Here is a 21727-nt window from a genome sequence, read left to right on the forward strand (position 1 = left end):
TAAGGTTTATTCGGCCGTGCTAAGAAGTGAAAGTTTACTTAACGAGCCCAAACTGATAGGGAACATCGCCATACATGATAATAATAATAATAATAATGAAAGACTGAGTGAATGAGAGAATGTCAGGGTACTCACCCACCGTAGCTATACAAGCGCCGAGAACCTTCGTTTCTCATCATATACGGTGAGCTGTTTTATGGAGGTGGCGCAGGATAGCGTGGTGGGTCGGTCTTTTACTTGCTCAGCACGGTAACCGGGCAGGTATTCGTGGCTCAGTAAGTTCTCAAAGCGTTCTCATTACTCAGCACCGAGGGCACTTGAATGGCGTCAGCCAATTTTTTCCTCGGAAGGTTGTAAATGCTCTATAGGAGGGGTTCATTCAAAAACCTAACGTGTCGCTTAAAAAAAGTGTGGCTTAAAAATGTGAACATACATATATGTTAGAGAGGTTTAGAATCAAGTTTACAGAAAACGGTAATCGCCAATTGTACCACATGACCCATTGCCTGTTAACGAATCTAGAAATTTTTGCAGGGGCGTAGCTAAGATTTTTCAAAGGGAAATCATACTCCCTTAAGCCCAGCGTACTTAGCAGATTGGCACGTCGACAACAACGCCGTGTTTTACTAAAGTGACATTTTTGTTTTCGGATGGGCAGTGAGCGTGGGGGGAGGGACAAGCCTACAAAATAGCTGCATTGATTAATTAAGTTCCGCTTAGCATAAAGTACTCTACTTTAGTTACGAACAAGAACATGGTCCACCGAGATGTTCGGTCCTGCAAATGGAGTAAGCAACAATCTAGCACTGGAAAAGATTTATTGCATGCTGATTTTTCGGATTCACGCGTTTAGGCAACCTGAATTACAGGGACATAAAACAATTATCACAAAAACGGGAGGGGGGGTCAGGGGGTCACGGGCACCCCAGGACCACCCCCTAGTTACGCCCCTGTTTTTCAAACCGCGTGATTCGTGTGAACGGGGCCCTTAACCCAAACTCTGAAGAGCGGTTTCAACAAGATATGGTTTCGGTGAGCGATTCACTGGTTTCGTGTGGACGAAAGGCGGATTCGTGCAAAAATTTACGCGGTTTCAACAATGTCCGGATTCCTAAAACGGGGTCCTTGTTCTCCCTTAACTTGTCGTTCACTGCTCATTTTAACTAGACAGAAAATAACAGTTTCATGTCAAGTTCATCCATAAGAACCACTTGTTGTAGATTTTATCTGTCGACTTCCTAATTTGAAATATGGCCTACTTGAATGTGACGCCGCAATTTGGAGTGTATTCTTTCACTCGACGTTAAGCTTAGGAGAACACTGAGAAAATCATCGAAATCGAATTGTACGGATAATTTAACTAAGGCACCAAGAATTTACTTACTTTTAAGCTTAATATACAACAACCATTTATTATGTATGAGTTTAAAGGTTACAAATTGAAAATTTTTCACAATTTTAGAATAACTCATGCTACTGTGTTACTCATGCTACTTTTTCACAATTTTCGAATATCTCATGCTACTGGGTTAGAAGCATGCTTCTGACTGTGTATACCTGTCTTTCTGGCTTAGCCATATGGAACTTATGAAAACGTTTTGAATAGTTTATTTACTTACAATTTCACAAATTTACTTGCGACGTGGCCATTTTTTTTACCCCAGTGAGTAAATTCATTTGTCGGTTTGTTCGCTGTTCTGTGGTTTTGTACTTTTTATACTAAAACCCCATCAACTTGCGCCGAAAATACGAGCGCGGTCAACAAGCACTGATAGACAATCACATTCTCTTCCCCAGAACCACTCGGCTTCATTTGTAACGAGACCAAGTGACCAAAAGAAAAACGGGGAGGAGAATGATAATCAGGTCATCAGAAAATAAGTTACACTGCACTTGCGCGAGAACAACAGTTATGACAACAGCTTCAATATTTCGTGAACAGAAGAAATGCTGTGATTTTTGACAGGGATATAAAACCATTTTAATTGCGGACCATTTGCGGGAGATTAGACACTAGGTTTGAACGAGCGCAGGCGGGCCTGGTTTTGTATATTTCACAATTTTCCCATTTAGCACCTCGCACCCTCTATATTAGACTGATCTCTACGAGTCTTTTCCAAACTTCTTCTTTCTGACATATACATTCGATTTTTAGGCCATGGGGCGCGAGTGTTTGTTATGACAAGGCCGAGATATGGATATGGTCAAAACAGTTCATCAAGTTGAGACTCTGGTCGACGGGGCGGCTTCTCAAACTCAAAGTCAGTACTCCATGTTTCTCTCTTGGAGGACTTGATACTCTGTAAAACAGAACGAGGCAAAACGTTAAGCGTGCGAGTGTACTCGTTCGCAAGGTAAAATTAGCCACTACTGTTTAAGAGAAAATCTAGAGTAATTTTAATACGATTCAGAAAATCATCTCCACTGTATTCTATGATTTGTTGCACTCACTACTAGCTAAAAGAATCAGATTCCCTAATTTACAACAATTGAGCTCGCGATTCATTCGCTTTGCCGCTTCGTGTGTTTGCTGACCAACCAAAAGCAGTGCACGTTTACCTCAGTTCCTTAACCACGCAAAAGCTTGAGGAGAGACTGTTTGGCTGAGATATCTGGTATTAGTAAAATCCAACTAGTGGTCTATTATCAATGCTACGTTCCGATTGGTTGAGCTACTACTAGGCTATATGTTATAGCCCACTAGTAGCGAAAGCGCCGGCTTTTTGGCGGCAAAGAAAGGATTAAAGTCTAGCTTTAACCAGCTAAAGTTGTTCTGTCTCGATATTTTTGACCAGCTTGTTGGATTTTACTAAAACAATTATTCCTCTCGCCCTCATGGCCTCTGAGTCAATAGCTATTGACTCAGAGCCCATTCGGGCTCGAGGAATAATTGTTAAATAACACTGCGAGACGTAAAAGAAACCTCACGTAACGAAACGGCTTTCCACGCAAGGTAGTCGGAGAACCTGATATCGTACACTAGAGATGAGCTCCAAACAGAAGCTTAACGCATGAAAATTCAGTAATTGTCAAACTCAGAAACCGTGAACACCTGAAAAATTTCAGGAATGTTGATTGTGTTGTGGCCAATCACAATAAAGTTCAAGATACGCAAGCAAACCTCAAAACCACAAACTAATTACCGTTGCTGTTTGCGGTTTAGTTATCTCGCACCTTATTTGCTTATTTCTCCCAACACAATAAGGTTCCATAAATATTTCTGGTGTTGAAGGTTTTGTGAGTTTCACAGTAATGTAAGAAACACTTACAGATTTTCGCTTGCTGGAATCACCTCCTTTACCTGAGGTAGCCCACAGGTCAGCAACTACACGAGAGAGAGTGAAAAGCACAAATAAACAAAAAACATTTGGATAATAAAACATCATACAGGTGAGGAACCAGATGATCATTCACTATATGGAAAGCTCTTTAAGGCAGGACATTCACGGACTGGAATACAGCTTTTTAATATAGTGTTGTTTATAGTTGTAGTTATGGTTGTGTAGTTACAGTCTGAGATCTTTAAATAGCTGATGATTTGCCCGTGATTAAACAAAGTTTATCTTTTACAGCGTGGACGCTCTTGATTTGCACGCGCATTCGCCATCGGGTCTTCTTGCGTTCGCTCTGAGAGGCAATAAAGAAAACGTAAGGAAGATACGCCGTCTCCTGGATAAAGCTCCTCTCTTGCTCGTAGTCAAATTCGAAATTACTTATAGACTGCCTCTTACCCTGGAGAAGCGGCTAAGCTATCGGTACGGCATTTCATATGCCAATACTTGGGAAAATACGGCTCCGAATTGGTACGCAGACGAGACAATTATGTTCCCCATATTCAAACCGGTAGGCGGAAACCGTTTATCTTAAGGTATAGGTAGACTAAGGAAGACAGTACATAGGTACAAGATGTAAACACACGGCGGTGTAAAATGAAATACACGGCAATCATGAGATTGCCAGGAAAGGAAAAGGGTGAGGAATCAGTTCAGAGCCTGCATAACAGAAGTGCTCATACACCAACCTGAATCGCGAGAGTCTTTTCTGGTTTGTTGTCCTTTTCTGGATTTCAGTTTTGATAGCGAGGAAACAACTATGTCATCATCATCATCATCATCATCGTCATCTTCACTTTCGCGAACCTTAGCCTGCGTTTTCCGGGGGGACTTTTTACTACTGGATCCTTTATTTGAAGAAGTCGAAGAGAAAAAGTTGTCCAGGCTGTTAACTAGAGAATCACGCTGAGACGACGCTGCAATTAACAGAAAAACGTTTCTTAGCCTCAAAGTTAGGATCAAAACCTTCTTTGTAGAGAACGTTAAATTTTATAGTTCTGGGTCCTGTTCATGAAAGCCCGATTAGCACTAACTTAGGATTAAAATTTTGCTCCACTTTTTGTATTTACCTTCTATGCATTGCTTGGAATAACATTTTCTGTTATCATGATTGTATCTCAGAGTGAAGGCTAAACAGTATTTTGTAAGCTTGAGTTACATGTTCGAAGACAAGAAAACCGTAATTAAAATTTGGCTTAATCTTGGGTTAAACTTAACCATCTTTCGAGCAATTGGGCCCTGCACTAAATTCAACTTCAGTGTAGCTTCCCCTTGAGGGCTAAGGCTATTAAATTATCACGAAAACGGACGAATTTTCGAGCGGCTGATTGGGTATGGGTATTTACAAAGACACGCCCCAACTTTGTAACGGCGCTTGACATAAAGAGATATTAAAACCATATTGCTTGAGAAATAAGACCACGACCAACTCGCGAGTTCTAAAGTTTTAATGCAGTGAAACTCTTGAAACCGGGTTCATATAAGACCATATGACAGTTCGAGGTGTACATATTTGTCCTTTTTCTTGCACAGCTCTGAGTTCTCTCTATATTCCCCTCAGTGTTTCACCCGTAGTTGAAATAAAATCGCTCTCGAATAAGCACCGCACCTTTAACAGGGAAAATGAAATAAGCACCGTTGCGCTTAATCGATCATTTACGGTAGGTAAGCAAAAGCCAGTAAGGCAAGTCAACACACCAACCACTTACAAAATATAAAAGTAAAAATTACATGCAACAATATGTAGAAAATAGAATAAATATTAACTATACAAATTTAGAAATTCTTATTTAGCTACTGAACTAAGGCAATTCTTAGATTCGGCAAGAGACGTAATGTGAGACATATCAGGGAGGAGCTGATTCCTGTCTCAAGCAGTCCTTAGGAAAAAAGAAAACTTGAACACATCTTTCTTACAGTGAGGCTCAAGAAGCTTAAGCCTGTGGCTACTCCTCGCACTGGTCTGATTGCTAAAATTTGAAAAATGGTTAATCTTAACGTCAAGTTAAGAGATTAAGAGTAAAGAGTAGTACTTTGGGCGGTTAAAGAACCTCCGATGGAAGTGAATTTTTCAACGCCCTAAAAGGAGCTCCATGTAACTCCTGGAAAATGAAAATTTGCCATTTCTGTAAATAATACAATTTTCAATGTAAAAACTTCACTGCAGTCAATTCCTGCGTGGGTCTATTTAAGTTATCTTATGAATCAAAAGACATGTCCTTACATGCACTGGGAGATGATCTCCGAGTGAGACTGGGACGGCCGCCTTTCTTCCCATCACCACTAACATTTTTGGTCTTTTTTCCAGTCATGATTACGTCATCTTCACCGCTATCTTCTTCTGAGCCCGTAATCATCCTAGACCGTCCTGAAGCTGAAGCTCTTGGGCTGTCCTTGTCCTTGTCACGGCTCCCACTCCGAGTTAAACTGGTTTTTTTTCCACTTAATGGCCTCTTTGATGAGGAAAGTCCTGGTCTGGAAGCGTTTTCCTCTTGTTCTTTTTCAGAATCTTCGAAATCTCTATTAACTGACAAGTGACCTGACGCTCGCGAAAGACCAGGCCTACTTTCGAATGTTCTTGTCCTGTCGTCACTCGAAGCAGGACGGCTGATCCCTCGGGATGATCGGGTCAACCCGGGCCTGCTTTCGGCAGTTTTGACGCTGTCTTCATTCGTAGGAGGTGGGCTTATCCCTCGGGATGATCGGGACAACCCAGGCCTGCTTTCGACAGTTTTAAAGTTGTCCTCGCTCGTAAGAGGTGGGTTTATCCCTCGGGATGATCGGGATAACCCAGGCCCGTTTTCCTTGCTCGGACCCGACAGGGTGATATCTCGGTTTGATCGTGAAAGAGAAGGCCGTTGTCGGTTCAGGCCTGTATCCAGTGATCGTCTCGGCCCTGTAACAACCGCATCGTCATCATCATCATCACTGTCAACTATCTCGAAGCCTTTTTTCTTCCGTTGTTGTTCAGTTACATCGTGCGCTGACTCGTTTCGCGTCCTACCATATCGGTTTTCATTCAGTCTGGAGTCTTCATCCTCGCTATGTTCAGAAATGTTTGAAAACCTTGGAGCTGAGATAACACGCCTAGACCCTGGGGGAAGAAAAAAAGGTGAAACACTGAAAAGACCACTTTGCACTACAACAAACGTTTGAGTACTATAGTGGCTGAGGACGGGTTACGACCCTCCCCCCCAAAAACGTGACTTTCCAGCGGCCCCCCCCCCCCCCCCCCCTCAAAAAAGAAAAATTATTCTGTAGCCAAAATTGGAAGGGCCGGCAGGGGGTACCCGTAACAAGTCCTTATCTCGTGTAAACGGACTTGGTCTAAAAACTAGAGCTCCCACTCCAAACTTATTGTTCCTTACAATGTATTACACACAACATAACATGAATTTAAACTAAGTTACCAAGATACTAGAATGAAATGGAATACGGAAAAAGATAAAAACAAAGAAAGATGAGAAAGAGGTTTCTGCTTTAATAATCATGCCCAACTAATAAAGATTTTTGTTTGAAAAAGCAAAGAAAGAAGATGTGCACAATTGTTAGTATTTGTTTCTCGTTAGAAGAAAGAACTCTGCCAAGTTCATATGCTGAAGAATATTAAGAGGGAAGTTTGTTAGACTGATTCGCTTTCCATAAGTTGGTTACTGATCAGTGTTAAATGTTGGCGGTGATTGGTCTTCATGCTGCAATCTTCCACTGATTAAACATACCCTCTGTTTTACTGTTTTTTTCGTTGCTATCTCCAGTTTCACTCTTCGTTGCCTCTTCAGCGGCGTGTTTCTTTCCGCGGTATGCTCTCGTCTTCTCTGCAATCACATCCTTTTTATTAACAGCTAAAGTTCTTTGATTGCTTTCAACAGAGGCATCCGAGTTCAAATAAGCCTTTTCTTTTTCTCGGTTGCCTGTTCTAGCTGATTGTCCAATAACTACTGCGTCATCATCTGAATCAGATTCTGACTGATCACGTGCAAGTGTGGACGAATCACGGTCAAGACCACCTGCAAGTTTTTTATCTTCTGCATGTGCCTCATTACCTAGAAGGACTTCATCGTGCGAGAGTGCTGATATATCAGCAACTTGATCACGTGGAACTTTTTTACTAAGAGTAACAGCGGTTGTCTCGTGTCGCGCACGTGGCGAAGAATCACGTGTCTCGTCACGTGCGTTATGTTTCTGATTAGGAGTAGAAAGAGGTGCCTGATCACGTGCAAGTAGTGCTGGTGCAAGTCTTTTATCTCGTGCAGCGTCTTTGAGTGCAAATTCCTCAACATGTACAGCTCTATCAGGTTCAAGTGTTTTTCCCACGGGTTTGGTTGACGACTGTGGATCTTTTACATTATAATATAACAAAATACCGGTTATTGACTGACAATTTTGGTATAGCCACGAACGTTAATATGCATGTGATTGTCAACGTAACAAATAGCTTTTTGGTAAAGCGAAACTTTCACTAAGAATGAGAAGAGAAAGCATGGCTGTGTTTCAAAGCATAACAAAGACTGTGAAAGAAACTACAGCAATCTTGCTCTACCTTCACACCTAATTCATTCTCGCGTGCAGCACGACTTAAACTAACATTATTCATTTTACATCTTTACCACAAACACAGCTCTTTTGCATGCAAACACACAAATAAAAGTTGTAAGCAGTTTAGAACGAAATGATTTATTTTATATCTGTTAATACAACTAAAAGCTTCCAATCAAGTAACTAAGTAAGCATCAGGATAAAACGTTTTTGCAGTGCGCGACCTAGGTAAAAATATCACAATAATATGGTCTATACAGCATGTTCTAACCTGACAAACTGTGTCTCCTTGCGTTTGTTAGAGCAGGTCCTGGGTGTCTCCTACTACTTGACGAGCTAGTTACCAGGCCATCATCAGAGTCAGGTTCCGAACCAAGCGACAGGTGACTGGAACTGAAAAGAAAACAAGAGAAGTTCGCAAAGAGTTATATCAGTTCCTTTTTAGCACAAGCGGCAGGAAAACTTGGTCGACTTTTTGCCCCGTTGGGATGACATGCTCCTTAATGAGGTACGCCAGTGTCTTTACTGGGTTTCCAGAACCCAACAAAAAAAGACACAGGCGTACATCTTACCACAAATGCTGCCAGGAAAAAGTGCCTTCTCTAAAACATAATCCGAAGCAATTTTGTGGCCATTTTAACTACTATACCTTCCTCTTGTTCTCGTTTCACGTGCCTCCAGCTCATGCCCAGGTTCCTCTCCCAGATGCTTCATTCTCGCAGAGTGCGCTCTCATTGCTGATTGGATAGTGACAATAGCGTCATCGCGGTCTGTGAAATCCTTGTTAATTTCCTCAATGTACTTGCTACGAACGGCCTGACCTCGCAAGGCGGCCTGGATCTCTTTAATCGCCTACAAATGAATGGCAAAATGTTAGAATACAAAGAACTTTACATTTTAAAAGTGTTTTCGCGGGGTTTTCGTGGTGTAAAAACGGAACATACATGGCGTGATTCGGCAGGTGTGACAGTCCAATGTTAGGGCTTTAAACAGCGTGTAAAGGTACTTCTTCAGCAGAGCTTTCCTTTTTGTTACGCCGTTCTGATGAACCACAAAATTTGCCAAACAGCTGTCAACGGCTACGACCCCGATCTGTTTAGATTCTATCAGTGTCGTGTCTATGTCTTTTGCGTATGTTTTAGTTTACCTGATCCCGGTGAGGCTTTCATAATAAAACCAGTGCATCTCAGTTTACCTTTAGGTTATCTACTCGTTAACATGATTCCAGTTAGAGGAGAAAATTGTTGTATACAAGAAACTTAACAGGTCTCAAGATTTGCTATGGTTGGGAAGATCATAGAGAAGTCTTGTACTTTGTAGCCTGCGAAAACGTACTTTGGGGACCGGTGAAAGGGCGTTGATGAAGGCTTAACGTGACGGTAGCACTCCCAAATCTCCCACCACAAAATCCACTCTGCCACAAAAGCCTGTCCTTACCCTACAAGAACCTGCACATAGACCCCTGAAACGATGGCATGAATTTAAACATTACCTCTTCCTTGGCTTCTTCTTCTTGTTGCTTGGTCTGCAATGAAAATTCCAGTTCAATAAATGTTTATATTTTTTCAGGGCAAGTTTGTAAAAAAAATAAATAACTGTGGAATATTTTTAGGTGAAAGAAATTCATGTTGCCCAAAATTAATACTTATTATATAACAGTTTCTAAACATTTTCTAACTAAGTAGACGTTCGGATCTATAGGGCAGTAAAAAGGGGAAGTTGCGTGAACAACTTCAAACGATAAGGGGCACCCTAGAGGTCTTGGAATCACGTGATCATCTAAAGCCCTCCCAACGTTTGCCGTGAAAATCCCCTGCCACTTGTTACTTCGGCCTTCGGCTGAAGATGTGTCGGACCAGCCCGAAATATCTTGAAGTGCAAGGGTAAAAGACACTTGATACCCTGGGATAAGTTGCGCTGAGGCTCACAGCAAGGCCTAGCGTGCAATAATTCATATCAAATGCTGACTAGTTTATTTTGGTGTGAATGAAAAGTCATTTTCAAAGGAAAGGAAAGAAATCTAGGATTCGCTTTGAAAATGAGGATACATGTAATAAACAAATACTGCAAACAACATTTTTCCTTTGTTAAACCTCTTCGACTGTGGAAAACACGTCAAAAAATTCGAAATTCGAGTGGCAACACGAGCCGCAGGCGAGTGGTTCCATTGCGAATATTTGAAAAACAAACAGCAGCATCATTACAATACCTTCATGCTCTAACTTCCAAAAGACTAAAACTCATGGGCACGCGAGAAATCACTCAGTTATAGTACAAACCTTCTTAACGAGGACACGAAAGGGAAAAAGCTAAGAGTCCACAGCAAAGATATGTGTGTGTCAAAGAGGTGTGGATTGTATGAAGTTTGGAATTTGAGGTAACAAGGCAACCATCTGAAAGAAGAGGTTTCATTGAAACTTGAAAGCTTCATCTACAATGAAGAGATCTAACAAGAATAAAGGACAGGGAAACATCTTTTGGTTTAGCACTTACCCTATCTCTGTGTCTGCGCCAGTTTTTCTGAAGCGTCACGGCAGCGCCGTTTCTCTTCTGTTCTTCCTCTTGTATTGCCTGCTGTTGCTTCTTCCCTTGGTAACCACGCCACTGTCTTTGTAGCGTCTTAGCAGCTCGCTGTTGTTGAAACTCCTTCAACATTCGATCCAAGTCGTCATCGTTATTGTCTGGTGAAGATGTATCCTTAAGGGATAGCTTCCTTGGGCTAAACGTACCAAACCAATACAAAGATTATTGCGCTGCAAAAGAACAAGTTTCTCTCCCTCCTTCTCCGCAGTCTAATACTATTTACACCTTCAGACGTTTCTGTTTGACGAGTTCTCGCATTTAGTGCCCACCAACGCAAAAATACTGCTGCCTTGCTGTATTAAAAGGTCACTTTCAAACACTTTTTTTGCAACGCAATAAACTTGACTTCACGAAACTCATCCACAAATGCGTAAAACTCATGTACTAACAATTTCAACGAAAAACTGTTTGTATTAAGTTTTCGTACAAGTCGAGCGAAAGGAATCTCTTTCGACATTCAAAAATCTGACGAGGTTTCATAAGCTCGCTAGCAGTGTTAATAGACCTCACCTGGATAAACTAGCGGAAGATCTTCTTCTTTCTCCTACAGCAGCCTTCTCGCCTTTTAATATGACTAGCTCATCTTGAGTAGATTTCAATTGCAACCTAATCGTTTATTGTAGTTAGTACAGTAGATTAACAATCCTTATAACCAAGTATAGGCCCGTCTCTACAAACGAATCAACACAGTCGCGGAAAGCTACTGCTTCTATAGAAATAGTTTGTCATTAAACTGTTTACCATCGCCGATCACCAACTTTAGTCAAATTCAAATGTAAACTTGTTGGAAGGTCCATGATTTCAAACAACGAATAAATTCCATTCACATGCATGTCTGTATTTTGGAAAATGTGTAGCATGTAATAAAACAAATCTTCTTGGAATCCACTCTAGGTTAGCAATCTCCTTGTCCCTAGATAACCATGGTGGACAAATCAAAAAACTAAATTCACTCCCATCAGTCCAATAGACCATTTCTGAGTGGCCTCAAGTCTCTGTTTCAAAGCGAGGCTAAGTGCGAAGCCATCGATATGGAAATGATTGTTTATTCTCATGCAAATATCGGCTTCATGGGCTATTGACTCAGAGCCCATGAGGACGAGAGGAATAACTGTTTTAGTAACATAAAATTCAACTAGTTGGTCAAAAAATATCGAGACAAAACAATTTTAGCTAGTTAAAGCTAGACTTTGATCCTTTTTTGCCGCCAAAAAGCCGGCGCTTTTCGCTGCTCAACCAGTCAGAACGCAGCATTGATAATAGGCCACTAGTTGGATTTTACTAAAATTCATTAGCCTCGTTTTGAAAGTAAGAATTCTTGGAACTCGAAAATGGCCTATTCAACCTCTTGTGTAACCACTTCAGCACAATCTGGACCAAAACAGCCTTTTTAAAAACTACTTTACCTCACATCGGGGCCCCTTGTGCCTTTTATTTAGATAGCTAAATCAGAATCTATCAAAGGTACTGCATTTTACTCCCCCACAAACGGCTCAAATTCGGTTAAACAAACCGTTTGAGTTCACAGTGTTGAAAAACCTCAAGTTTACCAAAACTGCATAATATTTCACTTGACAAGATCAATCAAGACAAATACACCTCATTTCAAAGTGGTGGCCAATTTAGGTAGTCTCGTTTCAAGGAAGAAGTTCTCTTGAATTCCGAACATACAATCGAAGCCACGAGGGTTAATTAACATAAACATAAAAGAAAAGTACCATTTCTGGATAAGGTGTATGGCAATCTTTATTTTACCTGAGGTCATCTGCGACTGATCTGTAATGTGCGCGATCTTCTTTCAGTTGCTCAATCACTTTGCGCTGTTTCTCTCTTTCTTCTAGAAGTTCTATTTCTCTTTCTTGAAGCTGGGCGAGTTTCTGAGATGTGGTTCCCTTCAGTTCGATCCTTCCTGGAACTACCAACATAAAATACGAATAAGGTAAGGTAAAGTTTGGTCACTCTATTAACGCTTTAAGGGACTGGTCAAAAAGTATAGGGGGGGGGGTGAGCCGGAGCATTTAGAAATGTGGTTGATAAAAAACACATGACCCACCCCCTCCCTTCGGCACAAAAACGACTGACCCACCCCTAAAGCAAGGTTGGAAATTGCATGACCCACCCCCTAGTTAAAACATGGATGATTGGTTTCCTCTAAGGCAATCCCCTTTTTTCTCTTCGTTTACCGTCGAATGCGTTTCCTGATATTGGGTCGGTCGGTCGGATTGAAAAAAAAAAACTTCAAAAAAAAAAAAAACTAGAAGTCTCGGAATAGTAGGCCCTGGTACCCCAGGATGACGTTAAAAGTTAACATTCACATATTTGGATTAACAAAATGTACAATATACTGTGAAAAATGTTCATGTTTTTGTTCCTGTTTTTCTCTGTGCTCTTATGATGCTCATTTTTCAGATTAAAAGAATTATTTCAAGTGAAAAATGGTGTAACTACGTCGTTACCTTTTTTTTTAAAATGCCAAAAATTTGGGTCGGTCGGACGACGGTAAACGGAGAAAAAAAGGATGGCCTAACCTTGTTCTGTGCTTGACAAAATTTGTTGATACACTGCTACAACCAATATCAAAATCACAGAAATCATACCTTTTACTGAAAAGACAAATGTGAAAAACAGAACATTTCTTGTTTCCATGGACGTTATGAGTCTTGACACAAATATACAGCAAAACAAGGGCATATTGAAATTGTCTGTCACAAAGCATATGAAAATTTCTATAAAGACGACCCATTCCTACACATTACTTGCCGGAAATTCTTAGATTAATGCTCAAAGAAAATTTCTTCCACTTCAATGGAAAGCACTACCTACAAAACCATGGAACTGTAATGGGCACAAAGACAGCAGTTTTGATTCCTTTGCCAATATTTTCATGACATATATTGAAACAACAACTCTAAGCAAAACTGTCTTTAGAACAACAGTTTGGAAATGCTACATACACGATATCTTCTCCCTATGGGACATGAGTAAACCTGACATCGAAGCCTGCATTGAACAAGCAAACTTACATCACCCAACTATTAAATTCATGGCCGAAACATTTGACACTGAGATGCAGCATTTTTAGACACGGTCGTATACAAAGGCACAAGATTCAAGAAAAAATCTATCCTTGATGCAAAGACACATTTTAAACAAACGGAAACCTTCTTGCACACACATTTCACCTCGTGTCACCCTCCAAGTGTTAAAAAGGATTTGTCAAAGGGGAAGCCTTGAGAATCCTACGAAAAAACTCCTCAGAAACAACCTTTGAGGAAAATAATTCAAATTTAAAAAAAAAAAACGCTTGATGGACGGAGGCTACCCACAAACTTTGATAGAAGACCTACTATCAGAAATAAAATTTACAAAAACGAATCTAAACTCCGAAAACAAAACATACAAGGAGGAAAAAGAAATATTGCCATTTGTGACACAATACCAGCCCTCAGTGTCTACTTTAAAGGAAGCTTGAATAATAAAAATGGAATCTTATACAAAACCAGCCATAACTTTAATAAATTTTTAAAGAACCACCAATCATTTCCTTACAAAAAAGGAAAATCATTAAAGGACATGCTCGTTAGAGCAAAAAAAAAAAAGGTTAACAAAGGGTTCACGGGATGTGCGGCCTGTCACCCGTTGCATTTTTCTCACACAACAGGTTTGTGAGTATTTTAGCAATTTAATTCCAGCTGGCTGTGTTTTATATAACAAGTGTGGTCACCTGTCTCGTTAGTGGTTAGTGCTTATCTATGTAATAAAATAGGGTGACCCACCCCCTAAGGATAGCTTAAAATTGCACGACCCACCCCTTGCACAAGGCTCAAAACCTCATGACCCACCCCCTCTCTGCTCCGGCCCACCCCCCCTGTACTTTTTGACCAGTCCCTAACTGTCAAAAGAAAAAAGAAAACATCATTCACGAAGGCAAAATTTAACAAGTCACTGATGCTTCTCTCTTCTGAAAATGCAATTTTCTTGATAAAATTAAATTATACCTTCAGCAGATTTTGAAATACTTTTTCTTCTCACTTCCAAGTCAGTTTGTTTTTCCTCGGGTAAGGATCCCTTGCGAGGCAGTATTTTCTTTCCGCCGGAGTCCTGCAGTTTCTGCAAACCAGCAATGAACGAATCTAATGAATCTAGACCAAACTAAGGCCTTATTTACACTGTAAATTTACCCCGCTAATTTGAATCTAAATCCTGCACTGAAGTAGGATTAAATGATACTTTACTTAAGTGAAGAACAATATAAGAACCGCGATTCTAATCGCTCGTCGAGGTAAAGTTACGGAAAAACGGGCAACAAAAAACGTTCAACTTGTTTTTCAACATTGCTGCAAAACGAGTTGAATATAAAGGACGTTGCGCGTTTTACCACCCACATCAAACCTGTCCTGCAACAAATCAGGTTATTAACAGGTTTGAAGGTGGGTGATAAAATGCGCAACATCGCTATTCAACTCGTTTTGCAGCAATATTGCAAGACAAGTTACACGTTTTTTGTTGCCCGTTTTCCGGTACCTTAAAGGAGCTGTGTCAGGAATTTTATTAAAATTCAAGTAGTAAGAACTGGCGCCAAATTGAGCGAATCATAAAAATAACAGCTCAAGACATCAAAACAAGGTGTAAATAACACAGCAAATAGAAAAGAGAAGGCACAGATAGACAAACTTGAAGAACAATGAAACGGGTCGGATCGAAATTGTGAGTTTTTAAAAACTTGTTAGCCAAGCAGTTTTTCAAAGCTTATTTTTGCTACGTGACATCAGCTTTAAATAGCACAAATGCACACATAAAAAGAAAGGAGGAGACGAGGAAAAACGCTATTATTACGCTATTAAGTTAGTAATTTCTTCGTTAACGTTAAGTTCCATGATAGCGCATAAGAAAGCGTAATTGGCAAGATTAACAAAATGAGCGAGACAGCTGTCACACAGCCCTTTTGATTCCTGAGCAGCGTAACTGCCATCGGCGGATAGATTTCACAAAGCTACGACATTCTCAAAGTAACTCTATTTCGTGTAAAGGACAAGTGCTCTTCTGGGTGTTTTGTATAGCCATGACAAGAAAGGCATAATATCTGTCTTCGTTAAACGTATGCATTTGTTATTTGCGCATCCGTTAATATAGAACTAATCCGTAATGTCTGCAAATAACAACAGTAAAAATAACCTCCACTAAAATAGGTAATAGAATAGACTTGCTACAAGTCGACATCTCATAAGTTCTTAAAAGTGAGCGAAGCAAGCTTCAATCCATGAGGTCGCGCAGCGATCGAGCGAGCGCGACGAAGTGTCGAGGTCGACTTGTTTCGCCTGAATGGATTTGAATCATATTATAAATTCACGCGGGAAAAAAGGATTGACAGATGCTGTGTCGGGAGGGGCATGAAATATCACTCACTGGTGATATTTCATGGTCAATTGTCACGATCTCACTGGTAGAATTTTCGACCGGTGAATTTCGCGCCAAACAGGTATGAAAAGTCCTTTAAAATGGCATATTCAACCTGTGTTTACCAATATGGACTGAACAAGCTATAAGGAAAAAACATAAAGGACTTTTAGAAAGTCCAGTAACAGAACGGCCAGTACATTTACAAAGTGACATTTTTTTTCTGTTAAAGTGCAAGCACTCTACTGGACACCTGGTCTAACATTCGACTTTAAAATGGTCGACAGTGTCTGCAAAATTTGAAATAACAAAAATAAGGATAAAACCTATATTAAAGTATCACATAACTTACTTCCTCCAGTTCGTGAATTTTAGCCAGAAGTTGCCCTCGGTTCATATCTGCATACTCGGCTGAAATCACAAGTACCAACAATTTGCATATTAGTGTTTGGGATCAAAATACTGTACTCAATAACATTTTGCATCAATTTAAAAGCTTCAGCGAAACATACAAGTCCCAAAATTCAAACAAATATTAAGCAAAAGTCGACAACAAAATTTAGCAAGACTCTACTGACTTTTCAAAGCCACTTTCTTTTCTCCAGTAGACGAATTTTCTATTGCTGCCAGCAAATCTTTCTTGAGACTGCGATTTTCCGCTTTCAAATGGTCATTTTCCTCTAAAGAATGAACAAAAACAAAGCACACATCACATTCAGAATTCACGTGCTCATAAGTACGGAAAAGGTGTCTTTTTATTCGAACATACGAAACTTCTAGCAACTTGTCAGTGTTGTCATTTCTCTGAGGCCTCCTCTCCCTTGGAAATCAGGGAAAAGAGACCTCTGCTAACAACTGGCGACCCTTGACGGCTACTCAGCAAGGTTTCAGTCACGAGGAGACGATGTCCATCGGTTCTGAAACGTTACTGACCTGTGTTCCTTAATCTCTTTGAACTCAACACGGGAAGCGCTTTTCGCTGCTCACTCTACTCCACTGTTTAAGAGAATCAAGACATTACTCCTAGTCTCTAATGGGACATGTTGACTCAAGTAATTTTGCAAATGAAAGTAAAAATTTGCATCCTATCTTAATAATGAAGTAGCAATGTTTTTCGGTAAAAACCCTACATTAAAAAATTTTACAAGTGTAGTTTACCAGTGTGGCTTCTGTTTCAGACTCTGAAACAGTGACTACACTTGTAAATGTTTTGACCCCAGGAGCCCATGGAGAGTCTATCAGCTACTAACAAGAGTCAAGGCGGGTTAGACTAGCATTCTGTAGAACAGTCTGTTAGAGTTTTAAGGCGACATTAGGGAGTTTAACCAACTGACGTAGTTTTTGAGCGATGCAGGTCAACCAGAAGTGGAGTTTGTGACTTGTAAGCCGTGACTTCGAACAAATTCTCGGACAAATCGTCTCTTTAAGAGTGAAGACTCTAAGAAATACAAATTTGGTAGCGTCAAGGTATATTTAAAAGAGAAAAAGGCTCACTTCCGGGAGACGTGCGTCGCTCAAAAACGTCGCTGCTTAACTCCCTATTTAGCCTGTTCCATGTGTTCAGATTGTGGGAGCGGTACGAAAAGATGTGAGCAGGAAAAACAGCGAGGGGACGCCTACAACGGGCTAGGCGACATTCACTATGCGTCACAAATGTGCGCAACATGGTTGGTTTTCAAAATTATACAGCTATTTCGAGAAAGGTTGTCGGACAAAGTGCGCGCGACAATTCCGAAAGGTATTGTGGGGGATTTTGAGTTCAAAAATTTGAAAGAATGGCACGAGCAACCGTGGAGGTATGTTTGCGAGTGCTAGAGAAAGAAACAAAAGTATGTTCGACAGCTACAGTTCAGGAACAGTGTATTGATCATATCCCATAATACCTCAGTTTCAGGATTGTCGCGTGCACATTTTTTCTGACAACCTTTCTCGAAATAGCTGTATGTAAAATTGGTGAATTTTAAACAATATCATTTTTCATACCTGATAGTCGCTGAAGAGTTAAAGTTGAAGGCTTTTCTTTCGATCTTCTTGATGAGGGACTACTTCTTGGAGAGCTGAAAAAATGCCCTCAAATATCAACGCGTGGTTCAGAAACAACAATTGAAGTCTGTACAATAAATCTCGTGAGATGACCATTGCAACAAAGACGCTTTGCCACAGCATTTGATTTTGGGTACCCGGCGAGCAGGGGTTTCTTTCTGACATGGCTTTTAGCATTTTTTAAGTCGTTCGCATGGCTTGTCAGTGGCTTCGGGGCGTAAACAAACCAGCTTCGAGACTGACAAGCGAAGTGAACGACTTCGTAAATGCGAAAAGCCATGAAACAGAGAAACCTCTGCACGCAGGGTAGATTTCAAGTTACCGAGCTTAGGTAATAAGTGGGCGGGGAACTGAACAACGAGGAAATTCTTTTAGTTTATGTTCTTTGTGTTTCCTAAGAAAGTAGCTGGGGGTCGCAGAAATTGACGCAAGCTGTTGTTGGTGTCCCTGCAAAGTCTGACAAAGCTTAATAAACACTGAAATGTATATTAATGAGTGTGTGTATACCTCCAGCCTCCAGGAGGGTCATGAACCTGTGCTTGCTGCATTTCCAAAAGAGCCAGTTGTAATCTTTGAACCTGCAAGGCAAACAAAAGGTGAAAAATGAACAAATTTAGAAGTTTAGAAAACTGTACAGAATGAGTTCAGAAAAGAAAAAAGCAGCGTCAGCTTTTAAAATAAAGAGCATACGGCAATAAAAGGTTAAAAACTTGAAGACTAGAAAAGATGTAAATATGTGACCATTTCGTGAAACCAAACAAAGAACCTAGCTGTGGTTACTAACAGTTTCTTTTATTCTTGTTATCATACACTTTCGAGATTTGCCTTCTTTTTATTATCAAAAACTTGATCTTGAGATTGGGTAAAAAGTGAACTTTTCGTTTACTTTTTTATAGTTTTCTCGCTTAAAACAGTCAAACTTTCTGTTTCGATTCACAAGAGAGAGAACTTAAAGCGATGGCTGCACGTTATGATTTATTAGAACTGAATACATTACCTCTTGATAGTAAGTCTCACTCTGTATTTGCAGCTCTTCAATGTTCGTCATTTTCATGTCTTTCTTCAGTTTACTGTTGATTAAGATAAACACTGATGATAAATTCCGGCATGTTAATTCCTCTTTTTGTTCTCAGAGTCAATTGCTATAAAGCAGTTCAGTTCTTACCGATACTACACATTTAAACGTTTCGCGAAAAGCCCTGTTTATGATTCGTTTCAGTGTTTCAAACGGTCTTTCAAGTAAACACCAGTTATACATGTATGAACTACAATAAATCCTATGAACAGTTTCAGTCTGGACTTCTCACAAATTGAGGAAATGCAAAAATAGTAATGGCATCAGCGTGTTGCCATGGATGTACACTGAATTTGCAACAAAAAACTGACTTTTTTGGAAACCCCAATCTATACCCTACAGCTGTTCAAGTATATTTTCTGTTTTGTTTGAGGAACGTTTGAATTTTGTGTTCAAAGACAGGAGGTTTTGTGACTGAAGAATACGGTCGAGCCATCTTAAGCAGCCCTCGATCTATTCGATGGCCACTTAACAAATTCCCAGAATTTTCTCTCCATATTAACTGTAAATTCAAACTCCATTGGCCAGTCGCCTCGATCAAGTACAAGCAGTCACCCTGTTTCACTCTACACTAAGCTTGTGAATAGTCAACAAGTTTGCCTCCTACCAAAAGGAATTCTTACACTCTTTTCAACTTTCTTTCTTTCAGCTTCTTGCTTGCTTCCATGCATCAGCTTTTATTGTGCTATAACTACCGCTAAGGGCAAATAAAGGGTCCCTAGTTATTGTTAGAAAATATTTATAAAGATGATGATTTGCGTGCCTCTACCTTAGTTCAGTTTCCTTGTCCTTAACAGTTCGCTCCACTGCATGGAGTTTCTGTTTCAGACTGTTAACAATCTGCACAAGAAAAGGATTCAATCCATTAATTTATTCATTGAATTTTCACTTCTATTATTTTCAAAACAATTACTGTATTGTTACATTAGTTAAAAACCGCTGTATAAGCCTTCACTGATAAAGGCTTAGGACATACAGATCAAAGGCTTAACAATTACCAATAATATTTATTTATTTTTTGAACAACAGACAAAACAAAGTGTCAAGTAATTTTATCGACTCAAATAAAAGTACTATAATTTTTGCATTAATACAACAAAGAATATTCAAATCAGTCATTTTAGGACCCATGTAAAGGTGGTTTTCACCAATAAGCTACATGTAGAATAGTGCTAATTTGAAAGCAGTTATCATTGTGTGCAAAGAAAGTAGTGTTCGATAGCCTGAGGCTAGTGGAGTTGCTATAGGGCTACTGTACTCTGTTCAGCCACGTGAAATTTTTTGGGGAATTCAAATTGCAGAAGAACTGTTGAAAGCCACTTCAATTCAAAATCTAGCCTAGAGTTTCTATATAACTATATAATGTAATTTTAAGCAAACTACAAATTTGACACAGTGGCTCATTTTCTTACTTGGCAAAATAAAATAATAAAATTGTAAATAAATAAATAAATAAATAGGTTTACAATCAAGTCAAGTACTTACAGCACTGGTGTCTCCTTTCTTGTCAGTTAGTGTCCTTCTCATGTCCTCTGGCTGCAGAGGAGATGCCCCATTGAAAAGAAAAATATGTTTAGTTCACACTTGATGGGCGCAAATTCCAGTAAAGAAAAATATATGTATTTATTGCTATTAATAATTAGTAAAATCCAGCTAGTGGTCTATTATCAATGCTGCACTCTAATTGGTTGAGCTACTACTAGGCTACATGTTATAGCCCACTAGTAGTGAAAAGCGCCGGCTTTGAGACCAAAACAATGGTGACAATGGATTTAACTAAAACAATTATACCTCTCACCCTGATGGCCTCTGAGTCAATAGCCCATTTGACCTTCAGCCTCATGGACTATTGACTCAGAGCCCATTTGGGCTCAAGGAGTTAATTATCCCTGCCTAATTTAACTATTTCCTAGATAAAGCTGATACGAAATACAATAAAGATACAAGGGAAAAAGAAAACAAAGAAACATTCCAGCCAACACACCGGAAAAAAAATGGGGTTACTATTTTTATTAGTGTGTTGCAATGACACAAGATGGATATTACATCATACCTTGCAATAAAAAAGTAAAGCTTCATGGAAAGCTTAGTTTGCCGCCAAACACAAAAAAATATTATTTTTCATTCTTAACTTTTTCTTCTGGTTCTTATAGTCCTGAATTATGTCACTGTTTCTGCATCTTGAAAAATTTAGTGTTGTTTAAGGTTTATGTAATCCACTTAATCTCTCTCTTGAACCAAGATCCTTAATCTTTTATGGTTTACTATACTTCTTTATTGTTTTTCCATTTTAAGAAAATTATTAATATTTTGAAGTTTCCTTAACTTTATATTTAGAAATCCTGTACATTGAAAAAATAGGACTATAAATACTGTGACAGAGCTCATTACAATGTAAAAAATCAGTTAGTACTCTCAAAGTAAGATTATAACATGAAAAACATGGGGGAAAATTATCTATGATAGAACAAATCTTTATGCAATTTTTAGAATATAGTTAAATCTGTGAATAAATACATCCAATCACAACAACCCTTGCAGTGAAGAGTTTGCTGGAAGTTGCTTGTAAGTTAGAGAAAAAATGAATGAATTATCAGGGAATTTCACTTTTCCTTTCCATACAGGTATTACTTGTGTATATTGGAGGAGGCTAAGAGGGTATGGTGAAATCAAATAGGACAGATTAACAAGAGAGGCAACTTGTAACAAGAGGTACTGAACACCAAATGTACATCAGTTAGTTATAACATCTATGAGCTAT

At 39.5% G+C, this 21727-nt stretch overlaps 1 protein-coding gene across 3 annotated transcripts in view; it reads right to left on the minus strand.

Annotated features, from left to right (window-relative positions):
• Nucleotides 1-1392: 1392 nt before the first annotated feature.
• The window catches only part of LOC140932921 (uncharacterized), a 30989-nt gene continuing 10654 nt past the window's right edge, over nucleotides 1393-21727 (minus strand). The window contains exons 11-29 of one of the 3 annotated variants that reach the window (XM_073382420.1): nucleotides 20452-20502; nucleotides 19736-19806; nucleotides 18889-18961; nucleotides 18399-18469; nucleotides 17832-17905; nucleotides 16427-16528; nucleotides 16201-16259; nucleotides 14450-14561; nucleotides 12207-12366; nucleotides 10962-11057; nucleotides 10362-10587; nucleotides 9361-9393; nucleotides 8518-8720; nucleotides 8140-8261; nucleotides 7052-7147; nucleotides 5557-6426; nucleotides 4022-4249; nucleotides 3270-3325; nucleotides 1393-2300 (exon numbers count right to left, since the gene is read on the minus strand). In XM_073382420.1, the coding sequence (XP_073238521.1) occupies nucleotides 2205-2300; nucleotides 3270-3325; nucleotides 4022-4249; nucleotides 5557-6426; nucleotides 7052-7147; nucleotides 8140-8261; nucleotides 8518-8720; nucleotides 9361-9393; nucleotides 10362-10587; nucleotides 10962-11057; nucleotides 12207-12366; nucleotides 14450-14561; nucleotides 16201-16259; nucleotides 16427-16528; nucleotides 17832-17905; nucleotides 18399-18469; nucleotides 18889-18961; nucleotides 19736-19806; nucleotides 20452-20502 (2799 nt within the window). In that variant the 3' untranslated portion in view covers nucleotides 1393-2204. Of the gene's footprint in view, nucleotides 2301-3269; nucleotides 3326-4021; nucleotides 4250-5556; nucleotides 6427-7051; nucleotides 7670-8139; nucleotides 8262-8517; nucleotides 8721-9360; nucleotides 9394-10361; nucleotides 10588-10961; nucleotides 11058-12206; nucleotides 12367-14449; nucleotides 14562-16200; nucleotides 16260-16426; nucleotides 16529-17831; nucleotides 17906-18398; nucleotides 18470-18888; nucleotides 18962-19735; nucleotides 19807-20451; nucleotides 20503-21727 lie in introns of all 3 variants that reach the window. The other 2 variants (XM_073382419.1, XM_073382421.1) reach the window with 2 other exon arrangements.

The sequence above is a fragment of the Porites lutea genome, chromosome 4 (assembly GCF_958299795.1).
Source record: "Porites lutea chromosome 4, jaPorLute2.1, whole genome shotgun sequence".
NCBI lineage: Eukaryota > Metazoa > Cnidaria > Anthozoa > Scleractinia > Poritidae > Porites > Porites lutea.